The sequence below is a fragment of the Schistocerca gregaria genome, chromosome 1 (genome assembly GCF_023897955.1).
Source record: "Schistocerca gregaria isolate iqSchGreg1 chromosome 1, iqSchGreg1.2, whole genome shotgun sequence".
NCBI classification, from domain to species: Eukaryota; Metazoa; Arthropoda; class Insecta; order Orthoptera; family Acrididae; genus Schistocerca; species Schistocerca gregaria.
In genome coordinates, this window is record NC_064920.1 from 322,485,828 (window position 1) to 322,510,840 (window position 25,013).

General features: G+C 38.6%; 1 protein-coding gene across 1 annotated transcript in view; it reads left to right on the top strand.

Moving 5' to 3' along the window:
• LOC126343816 (negative elongation factor B) overlaps positions 1-25,013 on the top strand; it is a 121,631-nt gene that overhangs the window by 94,978 nt on the left and 1,640 nt on the right. The window contains exons 9-11 of the mRNA XM_050001971.1: positions 761-911; positions 12,414-12,595; positions 18,985-19,182. Coding sequence (XP_049857928.1) covers positions 761-911; positions 12,414-12,595; positions 18,985-19,182 — 531 coding nt within the window. The remainder of the gene's footprint in view (positions 1-760; positions 912-12,413; positions 12,596-18,984; positions 19,183-25,013) is intronic.

Sequence of the window (25,013 nt, forward strand, 5' to 3'; positions counted from 1 at the left end):
TTTGTTGTTATGGCAAACAACACATACTGCTTCCTACCATCTCTTCTGTTATTTGTATCATGTTCAGCATTTATCCACGATAGTGCCCAAAAGTAATATTGTATTCAACTTTGTCCCACCATTCAGTCATTTGAACAAGATCCTTGTGATTAGACTTTAGTTCCGATGAGTGTGTAGCTAATAATGTTTGATTTCCATCAGTGGAATTTTGTTGTACAAAATTTTGTGTAGGCAGTGCCCCCTACAGTTTGCAAATATATGAAGAAAAAAAAAACCTCATATTTCACAATTGTCAAGAGATGTTGATGAAATAGATCTTTACTAACTACCAGTTTGTATCATCTGATTATTATCAGGTACCACAGTGCAACAGCCCTGTATGTACGAATTTGTTCCTACTGTGAAATCAGATAAAATGGAAACCATCCTATATCTTGTTCCATCCATCTGCATGGTCAGTGCAGAATGCACTACACACAGAAATTCTGCCACTGATTCCTTAGACTTTTTCCGATATCAAAAACCATGTTTTGCTCTGAACCTAATTTTGTGTTTCTTTCCACCTGACCTTGCAGGAAAAAAGAGAGAATAAAGTAAAAAAGGTAATATTCTTCAGTGTAGAATAGATTGTGATTATGGACAGAAAACGTATGTCTCCCATATTATTATTTTTAATAACATTATGCTGTATTTTTATACTGGTATTGTCTATATCTAGCACATACACAGAAAACATAATGTAGAGTTTCTCACTTTTCAGGAATTTAAAGAACCAAAACTGGATCCACAGATTGTTACTAAATTTCTGCCAGCTCTTATGTCTCTTATGGTGGATGATCAAGTACGTGCTCTTAACAGTAAACTTCCACCAGATGAACGTGAATCTGCTATTACCATTATTGAACATTCAGGTAAATTGTTGTTTCTGATGAGAGAATCATCTCATCACTGTTATATATTGATATTAATTTTATAGTAACACTGTAGGAAGTCAAGTATGATCGAAGCAGACTAAATCAATTAAAATTTGTGCCGCGGCCGGGACTCGAACCCGGGTCTTCGAGTCCCGGCCGCGGCACAAATTTTAATTGATTTAGTCTGCTTCGATCATATTTGATCATTATCGTGAGATAATAACGAGACGGGAGTCTCAAAGGACACATTTAATTATAAGAACTGTAGGAAGTTGCTGTTGTACTTATATGGGGTTTCAGAGGAATAAGAATTATTTTAGAATATGGTAGCATAGACAATTTTGAGTAAAACATTCCATATAACATGAGCCCAGATTTCATTGGCTACTGAGTTACAACCATTAGAATGTAATCCAAACAAATACCCACAGAAGGTGGTCAGCAAAGGCAAATGATAAAATTCAAAGTTGGTTTTCATTAATCCCGTGTCTGACTTCAAGAAACTTTTGAATTCTCTTGAGAACATACATGTAGCTCTTCTGTGCTCATTGTGGCATTCTTCAGTGAGGTCAGCACTGTACATAATCTGAATGATCAATTCGTCTCTTGGATGTGCTGTTTCTTTTAGACTTTGCCTCAGCAGCCAAAAAATGATCTGTTTTTGGTGATTCTTCTACTGGGGAATGCTAGGTGTAGACGAAGTTACTCCTGACAGTGAGAATGCATAGAAACTCCATCATGCTAGAAGAACATAACCATCATTTTAACTAAAGAAACCTCTCATTTTCAAGAATGTCTAGATAATGGGGCCCTATAAAATGCTGCAGTAACACTGTAGATGCAATCAGCTGATTGTCTATCATATTAAACCTTACATTTACCAAGAAGTGTTGTTGGAAACATCTCTACAGAAAGGCATGTGGGTGTCTGTTGAACCAGCAGTGGGAGTTAAGACCATCATGAGTAAAAATGGCTTCATCAGCAAACAGTAGTAAATGGATTAATTGGCTTTTTTCTTTCTTTCTTTCTTTCTTTCTTTCTTCTTTCTTCTTCTTCTTCTTCTTCTTCTTCTTCTTCTTCCTCTTCCTCTTCCTTTTTCTCCCCAAACTGATAAACCTGCTGTAAATGGTGACGAAAAAGGGCATACATACATAGTGTCTGCCATTTTCTGTATGTGGAACACCAGTACATGTAGAAGTTCTGCATGTGCTTGTTGAAGACTGTGTTCTAACAATTGAATAATGTCTTCTAATTTATTCACACACTGTTAATATGCACATTCGGATGAAATATGACTGCCAGGCAATGCACCAGTATCACATAGTTTAGATAAAACAAGACTCTTGAATCTGGTACTCAGTGATTAAGACATCATCTACAGTTTCCTCTCAAAATAGTAGGTGTGTTTCCGTTACAAAAGTTGTACACAAATCTCATATTGACATACTCAGTATTTGTAAATACGTGTGACATGCTGAAACGATTCAGTAAAATTGGCCGAAAAAATTGCAGTCACAGTTGAAAAATTTATTTATGTAAACTCAAGTACAGCTTCACAACTTGAATTTAAAAGCGAAAGTGACACTCGATATCGGCTGGAGTACCGGCATGCAAAATGAAAACTTATCTCTTGTTATACCAAATATTTTATTCATACGAGGTAATCCCAAAAGTAAGGTTTCCTATTTTTTTTACAAGTACATAGACCTGTTTATTTCTACAATGGTTTACATCAGTTTACAGCTTGAACATTTAGCTATTTTTCGACATAATCATCATTTCTGTCGATGCATTTTTGTAGACGCTCTGGCAGTTTTTGTATGCCCATGTCATACCAGCTCACCGCCACGCAGTTCAGAAAGTTATGAACGTCTTCTTTCATCTCGTCATCAGAGATGAATCACTGGGACCATAATTAACACTGACAGGTACTATGAGACTCTGAAAAAACTCAAACAGGCAATTCAGAACCGGAGAAGAGGAATGTTGAGCAAGAACAAAACATTCTCCATGACAACACTCGCCCACACATTGCTCGGCAAACCGTTGCTGTCCTGCAACAGTTTCAGTGGAACATAATCACCCACCCACCCTATAGTCCCGACTTGGCGCCCAGTGACTATCATCTGTTCCCTAGGTTAAAAGAACATTTGGCCAGAAAGCGATTCAGCTCCGACGATGAGGTGAAAGAAGAGGTTCATAACTTTATGAACAGCATGGTGGCGAGCTGGTATGACATGGGCATACAAAAACTGCCACAGCATCTACAAAAATGCATCGACATAAATGGTGATTATGTCGAAAAATAGCTAAATGTTCAAGCTGTAAACTGATGTAAACTATTGTAGAAATAAACAGGTCTATGTACTAGTAAAAAAATGGGAGATCTTACTTTTGGGATTACCCTCGTATTAGTCTATACTACCACCTCCTAAAATAATTACTATTCCTCCTGAAGCAGCTTGTATAAGTACTGAAACAAACACACTATTAACAACAGACTTAGCCAAATAATAAATTTTGAAATGTTTTTTTTTTCTTTTCTTTCAAAATCAGGTATATCTAGGTACTGGAAATGGGTAGTATGAATCAGTAAAAGTATTCTTGAAAAGCCTCCATTACAATATTCCTTTGTATGTAATTCAGTCAATCTTGGTCCAAAAATTATTCTTGAAAATAAGTTGGTTGCTGGAAAAAGATGAAATTAGTATTGTATAGTATGGCTGAAAGTGGCCATGTTTTGGCAGAAAATTGTGACTCCCTCATATTGGAGTTTGGAGATTTTGTAGTGAATTCTGTATCAAGAATGTAGAGATTTTGATGTTAAAATTTCAAGATCAGATGATTTCCTGTACAAGAATATGTATTCAAGAGGTTTCAAAATTTGGAAGGTTTGCAAGAAGCTTTTAACATGTCCACATGGTCAGGCAACAGTAGAGAGTGGATTCTAAATCAAAAAGGCTCTAGAGGTAGGGAATTTGAAAGAAATATCCTATATTGCTATGGGGCAAGTTAAAGGCCACATTAAATTTTGCGGGGGAGTGCAAAATGTACAAATTACTAGGGCTTTTGTTGGTGTTTGCATCTTCTGCAAGGAAAAAAATTACATAGTTTATCTTGAGGAACAAAAACAAGAACAGAATACCAAAAGAGTATCAGAAAGGAACCACAAATTGCAATAGGAATTGGAAGATTTAAAGCAGAAAAGAATGCACCTTGATTTGACATTTCTTTATTGTACAGATGAGCTGATTAACTTTCAGAGGTTGCGGAAAAGACAAGGATCATTTGTTACTGCTACAATCTAATGCATTTAGGAAAAAGGCTCATGAAAAGAAAGAAGAGGTTCAAGCATTAGGCATCCATATGAAGGAAAAAACTGTTGAATTGAAAAACATGTTATGATTTATTGATTTTTATCTATATTGTGGACTTTTTAATTAATTAATTAATTAATTAATTTTTTAATGCTTATAAGTTTTTCTTATTGACAGTTCATTCTCAATTTCATTAAAATCCACACATTTGGAATTACTTTTGTGCATTATTGTAGGATAGAAACTGTAGAGAGGACTATAAATTGTTTGAATAAGAAAAAATTTATTGAAGATCAAGCAGACATGCAATAAAGGTTACTGTAGGTAAGTTTTTATGGAATTTGCCTTATTTCCATTAAACTGATACTGTTGAATTGTGTTATAGTGGTACTATATTGAAGTTATCACGTGTTTGTGCATGTTTTATTTTATTCTTGACTTCACTGCAGCAGTGAGTGCAACTGCTGTGAGTAGTTGGATACAAGGAGGGGGTAGTAGGATAGTGGGAGGCAGGTCCTTCCACAGATGACTTAGCAGCTGTGCAACCCCCCCCCCCCCCCCCTCTCTCTCTCTCTCTCTCTCTCTCTCTCTCTCTCTCTCTCTCTCTCTCTCTCTCTCTCTCTCTCTGTGTGTGTGTGTGTGTGTGTGTGTGTGTGTGTGTGTGTGTGTATGAGAGCTAATGTGTGCAGTGATGGATTTACCAGCTGGCACCTAGAGTGGCAGATTCTGGTGGCAGCAAATTTGGGACCAATTTTTTTTATGTTTAAAGAAATTAAAAAGATTCATATTTATATACAAGGTGTACAACTTTGCTCCCACAATTTGCCTATAGGTGGTGACAACGGTAAGTAGCCGTTGAAACAAACAGATTGCAGATGTCAGGAAGTCAGCTTGGATCTCGGTCAACATAACCTCATTCGAACATTAGTCGATTTGTGTCTGCATCATAAAGTTGTTATTGATTGAAAATGTCAGTTTACGAGTCTAATTCTCATCATGTGCAGAAGGTGTTACTGTTTTGTTTCAATATGAAGAAAACACTTTTGAATTTAGGAAAACTGAAAACAGTGGTAAAATGGAATGATTTTTTTGGAAAGAATAAACAAAGTGAATATTAAAATTCAGATTTCTAATGTAGATTTGATCACTGTTGTTGTTCTTTATGAATCTTTATCCAAGTTTTTCATAGCTGAATGAGAAAATGTTAAGTATTTCAAAGAAAAGGCAGTGGAATTCAGCAAGTTGAAGCAGTGTACAGAAGACATGGGGAAAAGAGAACCGAAAAGAAAAGAAATTTATGATGAACCAAACAGTGAAGAAATGAGAATGATTGCTAGTGGTACTTTCAGGGTTAAAACATTTCTCATCCTCATTGGTAGACTCATATCTAAATTTAAAAAATGGCAGGAGGCTTGCAACAGGTTCAATAAAAAGTTGTCATATTGCCATCATCAGGCCTTACGGAAAAAGCCCTTTTCTTGGAAGAAATGTATCGTAATGATTTAGAGACTGACTTAGTTTAAGAATGCATGTATTTTCAATGCCACCTTCCTTCTGAAAGAATTTTTCCAAAACCAGATTCTGGATCATTGAAATGTCATCTCTGTTCCTCCAAAAACAGAATTTGCAAAATGTTTAACCGAACTTATATGTAGCAGTTTGGATGGTCCTATGTACACCAGCAACAAATTGTTTGGGTGAGAGAAATTTTTCTTGCTTACAACGGGTGAAAAATTATGCAAGATCTATCTTAAGGCAAGAGAAGGTAAACACCTTAGCTCTTTTGTGCATAGAGTCAGAACTAACGAACAGAATTTCATACGATGATACAGTTGATGATTAAGCAAATAGAAAATTGCACAAAAGATATTTTAAAGCTTTCATAAATTAATTAATTTAATTTCATCATCATCATCATGAGCTGGTATGTTGCCAGATAAAGGCATACCTTACCCATCTCAGTAGCCTACATGACTATTTCTTGTACAATCTTAATTAAATAGTTTTGTTCCAAAAATAATCCAGGAACTGACACATCAATCCCCTAGTTCACAATCATACTAATTACAGGAAAAATATTGTGTAAATAGGATGATAGTGCATAAATCATAAAGTTATAATTTCATTGGCAAAAAATTGTAATTTATATGATTGTGAAGTAGGGTATCAAATTGTAGATGTCAGAAGGGGTGCCAGAATTTGAATAGCCAAATGGCGGAAAATGTGTAAATTCACCACTGGATGTATTAAGTGTCTTTTCGTTGTTCCTGTCTGCAACTTAATGTGTCATCTTTATGATGAGTAGCAATCTATCTATCCCTTAAATTGTTTGTTGATTTTAAGAAAGAATATGACACAATTGACAGACCTACTCTCACGAAGCTCCCCCAAGAACTTGGACTGGAGCAGAAGCCCCATAATATTATACAGCAGATGTTAAACAACACCAGATCACAAGTGAAGTTCACTGCAACACTTGTAAGAAGATTTGAAATCAAGACAAGAGTAAGACAGGGTGATGGTTTCTCCCCTCTTCTCTTTTACTGTGCACTGGAAAAAGTAATGAGAGAGTGGAGAGTGGCAAAAGAAGTTAGGTAAACAGGGCTTCCAACTGGTATCTCTCTGATGCACAAGTCCAATGGGCTCAATGTTGATTGCCTGGCATTTCCTGAAATCTGACTTTTCTTTGTGATTGAATAGAAACTTGAGTAAATCAGCTCAATGTTCTCAGACAACATGCAACAAAGGTAGGGCTGAATATGTTGCTCAAGCATCAATAGTTCTGCTTGCACATTGCACAAAGAGCAGGGAAAAATCAAGATAACCAGCATGTTTAAATATCTGGGAGAATGGCTGAAAACCAGTATTTTCAAAAGAATAGCATTATCAACTCTAGCTAACAAGCTGGAGCTGGCACACCAACTGAGGAAAAGCACCTCTAACAAAGAGTCTCTCTCTCATAACTCAAAAATTAAGTACTACCAGAGTGTCATCAGTCCTGAAGCCCTATATGCTTCATTGTATCTAGTTCTCAACAGAAAAGGTCTCACAGACAAAACTTAAATTCAAAATAGAAAGATAATGTGATAGACATAGGGGCCTGTCTATGATTAAAAAAGATGATGAAACCCGGAGCCCTACTAGTACTGTGAAAAAATCACTGTTGTGTCATGGAATAGATGTCCTGCCTTGTATGGGCATGTCTGCAGGGTGCATCCCAGCAGATTGACCAGTTAGCTTCACACATACTGGTGAAATGAGAAGACAAAGTCACTGTGGTTAATGGAGATGATAAAATACCTGCAGGAACTGGGAGGTACAGAAAGAGACTGGCTCACCCTGAAAAAATCCTTAACTTTTGTTATTTTATTCTTATTTTACTAGTAAATCTCTGCGTGTGTTAAGATTTTGTGTTTGGGTTTGTGAAGTCAACTAGGTTTGTTTAGCTGTTGAGCATAATTTAGATGATTTAAAATATTTAGCAAAGATTGATATTTAGAAAATGTATAACCGCATCTTAGTACATTTTGACATCTGGCAGCTAAGCAGATATGGTTTACTTTTTTGTGTATGAATTTTGATCTGCGAAGTGTGCTTTTGAAACAATTTTTGATAAGAAACTTCCTGGCAGATTAAAACTGCGTGTCGGATCGAGACTCGAACTCGGGACCTTTGCCTTTTGCGGGCAAGTGCTCTACCAACTGAGCTACCCAAGCTCGACTCACACCCTGTCCTAAAAGCTTTACTTCTGCCAGTACCTCGTCTCCTACCTTCCAAACTTTACAGAAGCTCTCCTGCAAACCCTGCAGAACTAGCACTCCTGAAAGAAAGGATATTGCGGAGACATGACTTAGTCACAGCCTGGGAATGATTCCACAATGAGATTTTCACTCTGCAGTGGAGTGTGCGCTGATAAGAAGTAATCTGCCAGGAAGTTTCTTATCGGCGCACACTTCGCTGCAGAGTGAAAATCTCATTCTGGAATTTTTTATAATCTTTTGAAAGAACTCACAGAGTTATGGTATACAGATGATCTGGCTCTCATTAGGAAGGAGATACTCAGACTATACAGAATATATAAAAATTGTTGTAAGCAAGGGTCTGAGGTTTGTAGGTGACATTGCTTATAAAGCTTATTTAAAATGTAAAAAAAGCTTCAAAGACAAACTGACAATGGCCAAAAAACATGCTTGTGAGTCTTACGTGGCAGGAGCTCCCATCAGTGCAAAGCAACATAGAATATTATCAGTCAAGAAAATTCTGAAACACAAGACACAGTGTTGGACCCTGAAGAAGTATGTGATTAATTCCTAACCTCAATGAGTGAGCTGAAAAATGAAATCAAGCAAAATACTACATGTGCATTGGACCTGCTTGATGCTAAGCCACAGAAGGAGGACACTGTCTGCCAGAATATTATCACACCAAAGGATATTACAATAACTGTATCAAGATTCTCTAACCCCGAAATTGTAGACTGTTATTTGTTCTCTAATTATTTAACTGTAAACAATGTGTCTTATCTGTGAGCCTCTCAAGTTCATTTCTAATACATGTAAGACCCTAAAGTTTTACGCAATGCACTCAAAACTTCTGAAGTTACATCACTCTTCAAAAAGGGAAATAAGCATTTACCCCAAAACTACTGAACAGTTCTGTTGTTCCAGCTTTCTCCAAAGTGTTCAAGTCTCATATGTATAACAAGCTAAATAACTATATCAAAAAGCATGATCTCCTTTCTAACAAACTGTTTGGTTTCCAACATGATAAAAATACTACTACTGCTCTCACTGAAGTTGTAAACTAAGTGTTAACTGCATTTGAAAATAAGTACTTTGTGATCTCAGTACAGCCCTTCACCACCTTATTCATAAAAATGGAATTTTATGACATACACAACTTATCTCTAGGTGTAATCAAGCCATATTTATTCAACAGGAGACAGTTCGTATCAGCTAAAAATGGGTACTCTTCATTGAAAGAATTTCAAACTGGAGGACTTGATTCTTGTCCATTTCTGTTCACCATTGCAATTAATGATTACCTTATCATGTAAGAGCTAATTCAGTGTTGTGTTACACAGTGTGATAAACATTTTGCATTTCCTTATGTTTTCGTCTTCTTTAAAGGCAAAGAGAGAAGATGAAGCGGTAGCCCATCATAGAGCCTATTCCTACCATCATGTATTTTTTGACTTTCAGTCGTTAAAAAACAGAGGATTTTTTCTGGTACCAGTAGGAGGAAGGAAGGATTCGCGCTCAGCTAGTGAATGAGTGAGAAGCACGCCATTTTTAGGGCGTAATTGTAGACCGCCATTTTGGGGCCGCTATGAATAAGTGAGGAGTATGTATTTCATATGTGCACCGTTGGGAAAAATACAGTATTGTTTTATTAACAGAAAGGTTGTGTGAGTTGTTATTTCAAATAGTACAATAATTACAAGAACTGAAGCCCACCTGTGTACTTTGGAAAATTACGAAGTTCCGATAAGCTTAATGGGAACACGCTCAAGACTTCAAAGGTGAACACAGTGACCAAACGTAGCATTATAAAGAATGGTAAGCACGAATCTACAGCGAAGAAAGAAACTACTTCGCCCTGCAAAATAATATGAACTAATATGAACTTATTTCCAGGCATAGCTCAGCTTATTGTGCTTGTCATTAATGCCAAAAAATTAATCTCATTAATTCAATACATTTTATAAAGCCACGCATTTCAACATTTTATTATCATCTATTCCATTATTTGATTATATTATAACAGACAACATGGCACTGCTCAATACATACCACAACACCACAGAATTGCATCAGGCTACTCATGAAAACTTGGAACTAGCAGTGAATTGGTTTTCTTACAATGAACTCTTTTTTTTAAGTCTGGATAAAACATAGAACTAATTCTGGGGTTAACTAAAGCCATAGAAAGTAAATGAGCAGAATTGTTAGGCTTTCAAATTAATTCCAAATTAAACTAGGAGAATCCGATTAGTTGTATCTGCATGAGAAAAACCCGAGTGTGCTATCTCATGTGGAAACTGACATATCTCATGTGGAAACTGACAGATCCAGTAACAAATGAGTATCTGAAGGTGGCATAGTTCAGTCTTATCTGTGGAATTCCAAATATTAAAAAAAAAGTAATGAGAATAAAGAGTAAAGTGAGTGCTAAGAAATGTTGCTGACTCCTCTTTATCGAGTTTGAGACACTGACTGTTGTAAACCTCTACTTACATCTATGCAGCATCACTTTATGTTGAAAGTAACTTAAGTACGTTTGACAGTAGGAACAACACACACTTTCCCAACACTCGAGGCAAATTTGTCTTAGGTATGCCAAGACATAGACTAACATAAAATAAAATGCTTAATTTTTTTTTTAATAAACGTCCAATAATGGGAAGTCTAGGATAGAATAACAATAATATTGTGAAAAGGATTGATTGCTACTAATCTTACAGATGAGACACTGAGTTGCAGAGAGGCACAACAAAAATACTGCTATACATTTAAACTTTTATGATTTGCAGTGCCTGTGTTACTCTGATGATGATGCACTGTGGTGACCACAGCCTTACGGAACATATTAGGTGAATTTGCAATTGTGAATAATGACTACCATCAGCTGTGGAATGGAATGATGCCAATGAAAGTCTGTGCTGGATCGCGACTCAAACCCAGATTTCCTGCTTATCGCGAGTGGTCACCTTTCCTTTTGACTATCTGTGCATGACTCACGGCCAGGCCAAAACTTCTGCATGTTGTCAGCTATGTGTCTACCATCCGTACTGACACATCCATTATGTGTATTCATGTGCAGATCAGACGTTGTATTTGAAAGTTGCATGACTGGTATCGGCAGATAAATACAACTTGCAGTGCCTCTGTTATTGTGATGATGATGCACTGCAGTGATCACAGCTGTTACGAAACCTATCAGATGAATTCGCAATTGCGAATAATGGCTACCATCTGCTGTAGAATGGAATGATGACAATGAAAATTTGTGCCGGACAGACTTGAATCAGGATTTCCCGCTTATCGTGAGCGGTTCCCTTACCATTTCACTTCCTGTACACAACTCACGGCCAGACCCAAACCTCCATATGTTGTGAACCATCTGCCTACAATCTGTACTTGCACATCCATTATTTGTATTCCCATACATTTGAAATACTACATCTGATCTGTATGGAAGTACACATAATTGATGTTCAAGTACAGATCAAAGACGCATGGTTGACAACTCATGGAAGTTTGGGTCTGGCCATGAGTCATGCATGGATAGCTAAATGGTAAGGCAACTGCTCGTGACAAGCAGGAAATCTTCGTTCGAGTCCCGGTCCGGCAGAAATCTTCATTGTTGTCATTACATTCTACAGCTGATGGTAGCCCCGCAATTGCATATTTATCTGACATGTTTCGTAATGGCTGTGGTCGCCGCAGCGCATCATCATCAGAGTAACACAGACATTGCAAATCGTATTTATCTGCCGATATTGGGCATGAAACAACTTTCAAATACAGCATCCGATCTGTACAGGAATGTACATAATGGATGTGTGAGTACAGATGGTAGACGCAAGGTTGATGACATATGGAAGTTTAGGCCTGGCCATGAGTTGTGCATGGCTAGCCAAATGGTAAGGCAACCGCTCACCATAAGTGGGAAATCCGGGTTTGGGTCCCAGTCCAGCACAAATTTTCATTGTCATCATTCCATTCTACAGTTGATGGTAGCCATTATTCACAATTTCGAATTCCTCTGATATATTTTAATTTTTGGCCAAATGTTCTTCCTCTGAAATAGGGAAAACACACACACAAAATTGTTATTAACTGTCTATTTAAAACCTGTCCTGATGTAAGTCGTTAATGGTTAATAAATAACTGAATTGAACTGATGTTTTGTAATAACTACTTCCATGGTTGTTTTTTTTTTTTGTGGTTTGCGCAGGTGTTTAAAAGTTATTACTGAGTGACTTCTTCACAAATACAAATTAATAAACTGCATGTAAACTCCAGAGGATTTACATCATTATACCATTATTTCTTCTGAATATCTGAGGTGATCAATGGGATAGCTTAAGCACCACATATATTAACAGCATATTAGGCTACTACAAAATATGAAAGACTACTTTTTTAGTAAATGAAATGTATTGATCTGTTCTGTCCAGGACCTCCACCAGATGCGTGTCAGGCTTATGTCCAAGAGAGCAGTGTGGCCAGTATCCTGGCAATGTATTACACATTGCATACAGCTCGACAAAAGGACCGTGTTGGCTTGATGAGAGTGCTGGGAACACTTGCTAATTGCAAAAATGACAGAGCATTTGAAGATCCATTCCTGCATTCTTTGGTATTAAATGCTTACAGTGCTATCAGAAATCCAAGTTGTTTCTGCAGTATTAAGAAAAATCTATACATTTGACTTTCTGTTGTTTTAAGCTGTTTATACTAAGAGAAGACTGTTTACTTAAACTTGTCAATGTATATATTATATATTAAAAAGTGGAAAATCCAGGATGGAATGTAACAATATGAGAGAAGGAAAGTTGCTACTCACCATATAGCGGAGGTGCTGAGTCGCGATAGGCATAATAAAAAGATTGACACAATCATAGCTTTCGGCCATTAAGGCCATTGTCAGCAGTACACACACACACACACACACACACACACACACACACACACACACACACACACACACACACACACTCACGCAAGCACAACTTGCACACACATCTACAGTCTCAGAGAACTGGACTGCAGATGCGTGTGCAAGCTGCGCTTGTGTGAGTGTGTTTGCATGTGTGTATGTGTGTCTACTGCTGACAAAGGCCTTAATGGCCGAAAGCTATGATTGTGTGAATCTTTTTATTGTGCCTATCGCGAGTCAGCACCTCTGCTATATGGAGAGTAGCAACTTTCCTTCTCTCGTATTGTTATATATTATATATTCTTCTTTACTGTTCATGAGAAGTGTGAGCTACTACTGTCATGCAGCATGGAAACAAGAAAATGTGGGATGTATATATGCAGACTGATGCAATGAATGAGAATTTGTAACAAGGCTGAGATTTGAAACAGGGGCTCCTGCTTGCTAGGCAGATGTGCTGACCACAAGGCCATTGTGGCTCAGTGGCTTTGCACTGACTGCGCTAGCATGCTTCCCTCCTCAATCCAAATTCCTGTTCACACTTCAGCTCGTTTTGATATTCCCCCCCCCCCCCCCCCCCCAAACTCAAACACCATTGCAGAGACTCCACAATGCCAGTGTGCCAGGATGCATAGTGGCCAATCTGTATACAAACATAATAGATGTTTGAGACTTGAAAATGTCTCTGGAACCAAATAGTTTCATTTGAAGAAATTGTGTGTTTATTTTTATGAAATACAATTTATTCTGTTATTTCATTACTTGATCTGTAAGGGATTGGTAGGCAATATGCATTGCAACAAGAAGAGTGCTTAATTTAATATGGCGATGTGCTAATAAAATACTAGCTGGTGATCCAAATATGTAGTTCATGTTTCAACACAAAAGCTGTTGAGTAGAACTTCACATTCTGACAAAATTTGCTTTATATTTGTGATGTACAGCACAAAAACACAAGCTTCTGGCGTCAGATAAAGCTATGGCTGGGCAAAATGAGTGTTTATTGTATGTGTATTTATACCTGTTTGAGGCATCAGTCATGTAGTACATTATAACGTAAATTTACAATTGTAATCCCCATTGATCATGTGATAAGTGACATTAGTTTGCTGTAACTTAATTCCACTCTAACTCACCATCCATGAGAAGATAGAAGATATAATAGGGTATATGTTTGCTACACATCATCTTCTCCATTCATAGTATTTTGATCACATCTGCTTCCTTCAGTTATCACTGTTGCTACCACAACAGTGAGTGAAACTGAGTGCAGTGGCACAGTGGTTCAGACTCTGGAGTCACATTTTGAGAGGAGCAAAGTTTGAATGCCAATCTGGTCATCCTAATTTTAAGTTTCCAATGTGTTGCCCAAACTGACATAGATAAAAACTGGGATGGTTCATTTGACAAAGACAAAGCCACATTTCTTTCACATCCATTCCCTCCATCTCTAATGAACTCCTGTCAGTTGAACTATATTAAGGATTATTAGTACATGGAAAACAGAGATGATATACAAGGGAATGCTGTAAAATAATGCCTACTAATTTTTATATGAAAACTCTTAAAGTTTTTTTAAATAAAACATATGGCAGTAACAGTCTTCACATTTGCAGGCCTCTGCCACTAGAGGGCTCCAAATTGTAGTGTGTAATATGAGACTGTGTAAATTGTATCTATGCCGGTGTGTAAGGAACGATGTACTGTAATTGAGTTCCGAATTCAAAGAGTTCATCCAAACATGGAGCAGCCACTTCTTCAGTATGGCAGTGTCAGATCACACATGATTGCTGCAACGTGTGTAACAATCCGATGCCTTGGCTTCACTGTTATCGATCATCCTCCATTCAGTCCTAACTTGGCCCCATCCAGTTGTCATCTGTTTCCAAAACTTAAAGAACACCTTCAACGACTTCACTTCGATAGTGATGAAATGGTGCAAGCAGAGGTGAGGTTGTGGTTTTGTCAACAAAGTTAAACATTCTACAGTGATGGTACCAATGAGCTAGACTCTCATTGGAAGAAGTGTGTCCATTGCCAGGGTGACTACGTTGAGAAGTACACATGGAGACATAAAGAATAAAGATTTAGAATGTTAATAACATTTGTTTTATTTAAAATCTTTGAGTTTCACATGAAAAACTCATTGAATTTCCACATAAAAAACTTGGAGGCATTATTTTTTGGCATACCATCTTAGACTGTGGATGTAGATTGGTCCTGCATACAGACCAGCCATTCAGCCCTGAAATTGATTAGTGTGTGAATTAGGAAACAATAAAAATAGCCAAGTAGAGAAAAAAGAGGCGAATAAAACATATTTGTTTTCCTCCATTAAGTCTTTATCAGCAAATATCCCTCCATCTTCCATCAATAAGAAGCCTGCCAGATGGTTAGAGTGATACCTGGTTTGCTGTCAGCTGCAGATAGTAGATTTTTCTCATGGTGCCATTGATAACTTGTTTTATGGAATGCTTTGTTGCATTGTTGTACAATTCGATGTGGAAGTGGTTTCTTCCACATAAGAAACTAGTGTCTAAGCTTACTATGTATATCATAGCAAGTATGTGAATATTTAATTGCTGTAGAGTGCAGCGGCTATATGGATACACTCCTGACAATGTCATCAACATAATCTTATCAATTTAATAAAATTATAGGATATAGTGGTTTTCATGACTGCCCTGTTAACAAAGAATGGAGGTCAAGGAGCAAACTGTCAGTTAAGAAACCAGCAAAGCATACTAGGAAAGTTTTGCTATGTGAGAGTAGACATTTTTATTTTCTCCTACTTTGCCGTAGTTGTTGATCAGTTGGAATGTCACAGCTGAAGACAAAAAAAACTGGTGTGCAGGTTTCATAAGAGCTGGTGGATCAGTGAATAAAATGTTTCCTCCCTGTTGTAGATAACTATTTACCTTAGTGTATCAAATTTAGGTGATTCCAAGAGTTTGCAGTGTTCGAGCCTACTTTCATTGGCCGAAAAAATGTTTGGTTGCAGGAAGAATGGTGTATATAATTTAATAGGCCAGCAATAAGACGTTTCCCATTGGAAATGTAGCAGAGCAGAAGTAGCTGTGGAGAAACTGGAGTAAAACATAAACAATTCTTTCTTTTCACAATGTGTTTGTTTGAGTCTTCCTTGGATGTTGTGGGGTTCATACACTCCTGGAAATTGAAATAAGAACACCGTGAATTCATTGTCCCAGGAAGGGGAAATTTTGTTGACACATTCCTAGGGTCAGATACATCACATGATCACACTGACAGAACCACAGGCACATAGACACAGGCAACAGAGCATGCACAATGTCGGCACTAGTACAGTGTATATCCACCTTTCGCAGCAATGCAGGCTGCTATTCTCCCATGGAGACGATCGTAGAGATGCTGGATGTTGTCCTGTGGAACGGCTTGCCATGCCATTTCCACCTGGCGCCTCAGGTGGACCAGCGTTCGTGCTGGACGTGCAGACCGCGTGAGACGACGCTTCATCCAGTCCCAAACATGCTCAATGGGGGACAGATCCGGAGAGCTTGCTGGCCAGGGTAGTTGACTTACACCTTCTAGAGCATGTTGGGTGGCACGGGATACATGAGGACGTGCATTGTCCTGTTGGAACAGCAAGTTCCCTTGCCGGTCTAGGAATGGTAGAATGATGGGTTCGATGACGGTTTGGATGTACCGTGCACTATTCAGTGTCCCCTCGACGATCACCAGAGGTGTACGGCCAGTGTAGGAGATCGCTCCCCACACCATGATGCCGGCTGTTGGCCCTGTGTGCCTCAGTCGTATGCAGTCCTGATTGTGGCGCTCACCTGCACGGCGCCAAACACGCATACGACCATCATTGGCACCAAGTCAGAAGCGAATCTCATCGCTGAAGACGACACGTCTCCATTCGTCCCTCCATTCACGCCTGTCGTGACACCACTGGAGGCGGGCTGCACGATGTTGGGGCGTGAGCGGAAGACGGCCTAACGGTGTGCAGGACCGTAGCCCAGCTTCATGGAGACGGTTGCGAATGGTCCTCGCCGATACCCCAGGAGCAACAGTGTCCCTAATTTGCTGGAAAGTGACGGTGCAGTCCCCTACGGCACTGCGTAGGATCCTACGGTCTTGGAGTGCATCTGTGCATCGCTGCGGTCCAGTCCGGTCCCAGGTCGACGGGCACGTGCACCTTCCGCCAACCACTGGCGACAACATTGATGTACTGTGGAGACCTCACGCCCCACGTGTTGAGCAATTCGGCGGTACGTCCACCTGGCCTCCCGCATGCCCACTATACGCCCTCGCTCAAAGTCCGTCAACTGCACATACGGTTCACGTCCACGCTGTCGCGGCATGCTACCAGTGTTAAAGACTGCGATGGAGCTCCGTATGCCACGGCAAACTGGCTGACACTGACGGCGGCGGTGCCCAAATGCTGCGCAGCTAGCGCCATTCGACGGCCAACACCGCGGTTCCTGGTGTGTCCGCTGTGCCGTGCGTGTGATCATTGCTTGTACAGCCCTCTCGCAGTGTCCGGAGCAAGTATGGTGGGTCTGACACACCGGTGTCAATGTTCTTTTTTCCATTTCCAGGAGTGTAGATGGCTTGGGAGAGAAGCGTGACATCATGGGGAAGTTGTAGGCAAATAAATGGTGATCAAGAACAGTTGTTTATTAATTTATTCAGCTTCAACAATCATTCAAAAGAGCTCCCCTCTTGTTTATAGTTTAGTGTTCTCTCATGATATTTCCTCTAATATCGGTGGGTGAGGCACCGCAGCGTGTGATTGACACATGCTGGTGGGAAGGCAGCGTGCTAATTTTGTGTAGTCAGTATGCTGGGACTGAGTTGACAGAGGTGGCCAAGCACCACCCGTTGACCTCTGTGGCGCAATAGGGCATTGGCAGGTTTTACGACAGATTGCTGTGCTGCACAGAGTCTAGCTCTTAACTGATGGCAGGAGAGCAATGATGGGCTGCTCGGTGAGATGGCTACTAGGTTCTGGGCAAGCAAGCAGTTGAGCCTTGTTTGCAGTTTAGTGACGGTGGGGGAATATTTACAGTGAAGACTCCAAAACGGCAGCTGATGCAGATTGGGCGCAGTTTCATTGCCCATCTGGCCAAACCATGATGAGCTGGTTGAGAATGCTGCGCTCCCAGGGTGGCTTTTGTAATGGCAGTAGACTGTAATGTACTATAATAACTTCCTGGAGGCTGCTCTGGACATTGGAATGTGGAAGTCTGATGGCATGGAGGCGTTTGCGTCTGCTGATCTCACAGTTCTGTGAGTAGTGCCAGCTGGCTGTGGCTGTAGCCTAAGTACAGTTCTGGTCTCTGTTTTCTGCTCCAAGTTCTGCTTTCATTTTATTCCTTTACCATAATACCACCAGATGCAGCAGTCTTCCGTATTCATCCCATTCCACAAAATCCTTCCAACTTTGCATGTGTGATATCTCTATTGACAGAGGATCAGATTAGACACTGTGTTTAGTGGTGTAAGAAACTGCTCAAAACCGAGGCAGTGTATCTTATGATGTGAATGTCATTTTACAGATGCTGATTAAAATACTTATTGCATCCTATTATTTCACTTCAGCATGCATCCATCAAAAATTTATTGTGTTAGCCCAGATTATCAGAGCAACTAGCCTCTGATTTTTGAAGGGAAAGTTGACATTTGAACATTCTAATCTCTGGGCCTTGTTTGAATTTCAGTTTATTGGTGTATTTCCCATATCACTAAACATGCATATCTCACGTTCCTTCCTCTTTTTTCCCTTGTACAGATTCTCATGTTATTAATACACTCATCCCACAACTGTAGAGGGAGGGGTACAGACTTTTGATTAACGCACTTCCGTTTTGGTGTTTTATTGAAAGATGTCACTGATGATTCAGGAGTGATCATGTGTCCCCTCTTACTCACACAAATAATGTTCTCCTTCTCATGACTTTAAATGATGTGTTACAAAGGACAGTATAAGGACTAGAGAAGGCCGAGATGTGATTTTGATACATAGTCACTATACTAATATATTAATATTATACTGATTATGTAATTGTGTGATTCTTGTTAGCACTATCAATATATGCTTTTAGGTATCTCTGCTTATTCAGCTGGGAGATGAATTTTCAGCAGAAGACTTTTGCACAGTCATCTTTGATGAATTTTTCTTTGCGGGGTTGTCACGAGATAATGTGCCTAAACACCTTTTGAAATTGTTATGGTATATTTATCCCAAACTCCCAGCAAACCGCCTCCAGACTCTTGTCAAAGCTTTGCAGCCAACAAGCCAGGTAAGAAATAAAGATAGCAGTACACACACACACACACACACACACACCACACCACATTGATCCTCTGTTCTCCACTTTTGCAAATGAATAATGTTTCAAGATTAATTGTGAGTGAATTGATTATAGGTGACATTTTAATTATTCTTATGTTTTTTCCTACCTTAAATTCTGTCAAAATGACTGGACTCCCCTCTTAAAATATTGTGAACACACTTTTATAGCCTCTAAACTCCGGTGTTCTTGGCAGGATTTAGAATACTGTGCAAATACTGTACCTGTTCCACTACCTGCCAACCTTTAGAGTCAAGCAGTACTTCATTGAAGTGGCAGTTACATTGCTGTTGTTAGACCTATCTATTTTTAGTTTTGTATATTTTGTAAACTGATAATTATACTGTGTAATATACACCATTATATACATTTGTCAGATAAAGTGATTACAAGTGTATGTGACACTTTTAAACATTCATCAATTTTGTGAACTTTGTAGCTGCTTTGCACAAAATATTTGATTACATTTCTCTTGTAGCCAAAATACACAGTCAAACTGTAAATCTTTATCCAGGCCCCTATCTTGAAAGCAGCAGATAAAAAATTGTGTGTAAAAGCCCATATTTGCTATTCATGTTTCTTTTTTCATTGTGGTATTGTAGAATGACAGAGAACAATTTTCTTTCCTATATGAACCTGGAACTTATCTTGCAATTACCTTGATGTTAGATTTATGTTTAAAATAGAAATCTTGGAAAATCTGTGGCAAGTATGTCAAAAATCACTGTGACACAATCACTAATTGTAAGCACTTTACCAAACTGATTATTGTTGTTGTTGTTGTGGTATTCAGTCCTGAGACTGGTTTGATGCAGCTCTCCATGCTACTCTATCCTGTGCAAGCATCTTCATCTCCCAGTACCTACTGCAAACTACATCCTTCTGAATCTGCTTAGTGTATTCATCTCTTGGTCTCCCTCTACGATTTTTACCCTCCACACTGCCCTCCAATGCTAAATTGGTGATCCCTTGATGCCTCAGAACATGTCCTACCAACCGATCCCTTCTTCTGGTCGAGTTGTGCCACAAACATCTCTTCTCCCCAATCCTATTCAATACTTCCTCATTAGTTATGTGATCTACCCATCTAATCTTCAGCATTCTTCTGTAGCACCATATTTCGAAAGCTTCTATTCCCTTCTTGTCCAAACTATTTATCATCCATGTTTCACTTCCATACATGGCTACACTCCATACAAATACTTGCAGAAATGACTTCCTGACACTTAAATCTATACTCAATGTTAACAAATTTCTCTTCTTCAGAAACGCTTTCCTTGCCATTGCCAGTCTACATTTGATATCCTCTCTACTTCGACCATCATCAGTTATTTTGCTCCCCAAATAGCAAAACTCCTTTACTACTTAAAGAGTCTCATTTCCTAATCTAATTCCCTCAGCATCACCCGACTTAATTCGACTACATTCCATTATCCTCATTTTGCTTTTGTTGATGTTCATCTTATATCCTCCTTTCAAGACACTGTCCATTCCGTTCAGCTGCTCTTCCAAGTCCTTTGCTGTCTCTGACAGAATTACAATGTCATCGGCGAACCTCAAAGTTTTTATTTCTTCTCCATGGATTTTAATACCTACTCCGAATTTTTCTTTTGTTTCCTTTACTGCTTGCTCAATATACAGATTGAATAGCATCGGGGAGAGGCTACAACCCTGTCTTACTCCCTTCACAACCACTGCTTCCCTTTCATGTCCCTCGACTCTTATAACTGCCATCTGGTTTCTGTACAAATTGTAAATAGCTTTTGCTCCCTGTATTTTACCTCTGCCACCTTTAGAATTTGAAAGAGAGTATTCCAGTCAACATTGTCAAAAGCTTTCTCTAAGTCTACAAATGCTAGAAACGTAGGTTTGCCTTTCCTTATTCTTTCTTCTAAGGTAAGTCGTAAGATCAGTATTGCCTCACGTGTTCCAGTATTTCTACGGAATCCAAACTGATCTTCCCCGAGGTCGGCTTCTACTAGTTTTTCCATTCGTCTGTAAAGAATTTGTGTTAGTATTTTGCAGCTGTGGCTTATTAAACTGATTGTTCGGTAATTTTCACATCTGCCAACAGCTGCTTTCTTTGGGATTGTAATTATTATATTCTTCTTGAAGTCTGAGGGTATTTTGCCTGTTTCATACATCTTGCTCACCAGATGGTAGAGTTTTGACAGGACTGGCTCTCCCAAGGGCGTCAGTAGTTCCAACGGAATGTTGTCTACTCCGGGGGCCTTGTTTCGACTCGGGTCTTTCAGTGCTCTGTCAAACTCTTCACGCAATATCATATCTCCCATTTCATCTTCATCTACATCCTCTTCCACTTCCATAATATTGTCCTCAAGTACATCACCCTTGTATAGACCTTCTATACACTCCTTCCACCTTTCTGCTTTCCCTTCTTTGCTTAGAACTGGGTTTCCATCTGAGCTCTTGATGTTCATACAAGTGGTTCTCTTATCTCCAAAGGTCTCTTTAATTTTCCTGTAGGCTGTATCTATCTTACCCCTAGTGAGATATGCCTCTATATCCTTACATTTGTCCTCTAGCCAAAGCAACTTTATTGCAGAAATTGAACATTCTTATTAACTTTGGGTTTTGGCCGTTTGTTGGACATTTGATAATGAGTGTTTGCCACCCAAAACTGGTCGTCAGTAAATTTTAATATTGAAGTGAGACTTTATACTGCATTCTGAACACTTGTTGTTGCTCTATGCCACTACAGCAAGTGTCATCAAGTTTGAAGGTCAGTCCATTATTCAAACTTAGTGGACTGATCACAGCATTCCTACCTTCAGTTTGTAATTTTTGTTTCAACCTATGGATACCATTTGAGATTGGTAAAAGAAAAAAATAAATTTATGTAATTAATTTTTTGTGTGTTTGCAAGTACGTGTGTGGAGTCTTGGAACACACTGAAATACCTGGGCCAAAGGACTGTAGCACAAACAGTTGGTAAAGTGGAGTACTGTGCAGTAATTCATTTCTGCTGCTACTGCTAAAACCATTTACTGCATTATACTCAGTTTTATCAGCAGGCTATGCCATTTTGGTTTGGCTCTCTAGTGGTGTGCTTCAGTACTGTGGCATGAGGATTTCAGTGTGTACAAAGACTTCAAAACAACATATCTGAAAACAAACCAAAAAATTAATTACCTACTAACCGGATGAAATGAAATGGTTACTTGGCTAGGATGGCGGCACTGTTCTGTTTGCTACTGATAATCAGGGAAGAGAGGTAGTAAGAGAATACACTGAAGCACTCTTAGAAGTGGGGCACTGTCACATGCTACATGTCTGAAGCGAGGATGTGGCCAGCATTTTCTCAAAGAGAACCTTAAAAAAAGATTTTTTCATTTTATTGTGAAACACATGTATTTATTTTTTAATTTTATGTGCATAATTTGCTTTCAGGAGGCCTTCATGCAAATACTTTTTGGTTTATAAAAAATTAAGCAAGAACAGTGTGACTTAGATAGTGTAACACGTTTCCTCAATTATATAAAAAAGAATATATAAAAGAAATACCCAAATGCACAATTAAATAGTTCTTTATCTGGCATTATGATACCTTCACTCTATTGCCAAATGAATTAAAATTCGAATATAATGCATTGCCTCTTTGCTAATGAAACAGCTTAGTCTTCTAATATAAGGTTCACTGTCACAGAGCAGAAGAATCTTAATGTTGACATGAATAACTTATTAAGTTAAAGAGGTTCAAATCTCTTTTGGCAATGGCTGTCTTTCTCCTATTACAATCTTTTGTTTAAATTCGTAACTGATCCAAAAACAAGTCAGAATTCCTTTAGAACTTCTAAGAATCCCAAATTCCTCAATTCAGTCTGAAATTTTATTGAAGTATCTTTCGTTTCATTAACATCCTTAAGTGATCAAGATTTTTTAAAAATTATTTCAAGATTCAGTTGTGGTCTCTTAACACTGGTTCATGCTTTGATTCCACCTTCACTTCTCCTTATGCAACCTCATAAACTGGTTTGTATTTCTTCATGATAATATGGTTATACCATCTTTGGTGCTAATAAACTCCTCTGCAATATATATCATATGTTAAAGTTTATTTACAAATACATTAGAAATATGACAGTTGGACCCACTATCCCAAGGACATTATGAATAAGACATTTCACAGTAGAACATTGTTCTTGTAGTGAAAAAACCTTGAGCCATCTTTATGCACAGTACATAGTACAAAATATTGTTCGCTAACTGCCATCCAATATAAATATGAATTTAGTGCGGGGAGTCTCCAAAGACATGTTTTGCTTGCCTTCAGTGCATCTTCATTGGAGCTGAAATCTGTCAGGAAATAAAGGTATCCAGAAGGAACTGCATGTGGCCTTTAGTAAGGGACCACTTCAGCATTTGCCTAAATCAAAAACGGAAACCACAGGAAACAAACAACAACAAAAATTGTCACAAACCACAGAAAACAATTTCCAAGGCAACTGGATTCAAGACACTTTGTCTACCGAATCTAGAAATTGCTAGTTAAATGCCTCAAACCACAGAGCTGCTCCAGTTGGTGAAGAATTTGGAAAAAATTGTTTGCTGTGTAGTGTTTTAAAATAAAATACACCACAATAAAAGATAGACTTCTGATAGTGCATGGATGCTTGCATATTTTAAGATTAAATAGTGCATGGAATTCCTGGCTTCATTTATTATAATGTTATTACAAGAACATAAATATATTTTGGACATTGGGGGGGGGAGGGGGGGGGGGACAGGAGAGGAATGCAGGCCACAGTTGGCTCTGACAAATTCAAGCACCTACCGAAAAAATCTTTCAGAAACAAACTATAGAATGTGCTGTCATCACATACCCCTCACCAACATTTTGTATCGGAACTAGTTTCTTAATTGAGTACTGCCTGGGTGACTAGAGTAGATGATATTTTGTCATTTGGGCTACTAACGATAGAGTTTTGAGTATTTTTTTTAAAGAAATGCAACCACCACCACTGATTTTAACTGTATGTTATTTGTAATGATATTTGCTGCCCCACTGGCATGTGAAATACTGAAATATTCCAACACCATAGTTCTATCACTCTATAAGTAGTGACTCCAGTGCTAACATTAAACTACTACAGATAAGTAATTAGGATATTGTAGCAGTATGTACATATTTTGAACCTATCATATTGGTAATGGAAGAATCATAATTGGTTTTCCTATTCTTTCTTGTTACAACCTTAGCTATAATTGGAAACTATTGGTTCTGCACATTGCACAATAACAAAAAACAGCACCGAGCGAGGTGGCGCAGTGGTTAGCACACTGGACTCGCATTCGGGAGGACGACGGTTCAATCCCGTTTCCGGCCATCCTGATTTAGGTTTTCCGTGATTTCCCTAAATCGTTTCAGGCAAATGCCGAGATGGTTCCTTTAAAAGGGCACGGCTGATTTCCTTCCCTATTGCGCTCCGTCTCTAATGATCTCGTTGTCAACGGGACGTTAAACACTAATCACCACCACCACCACCACCAAAAAACAGCAGCACTTACATTAGATTCAGCTGTAAGTAAGAACTGAACTGATTAATAAAACAACAAAATGAGCTCAAATAAGGCCAACAATGTACATTAGTTGATCTTGAATAAAGTCTGGATGGGCAATAGCCAGTAATCTGTCGACGGCTTTGTTAACTATTGATAGTTTGTATCCCTTTTTCATCGTATGCCTGAAACTCAAAGTATCTTTCAGTTGCATTATGTGGCAACTAACTGGCGTATAATTTCAATTAGGTGATACGGAG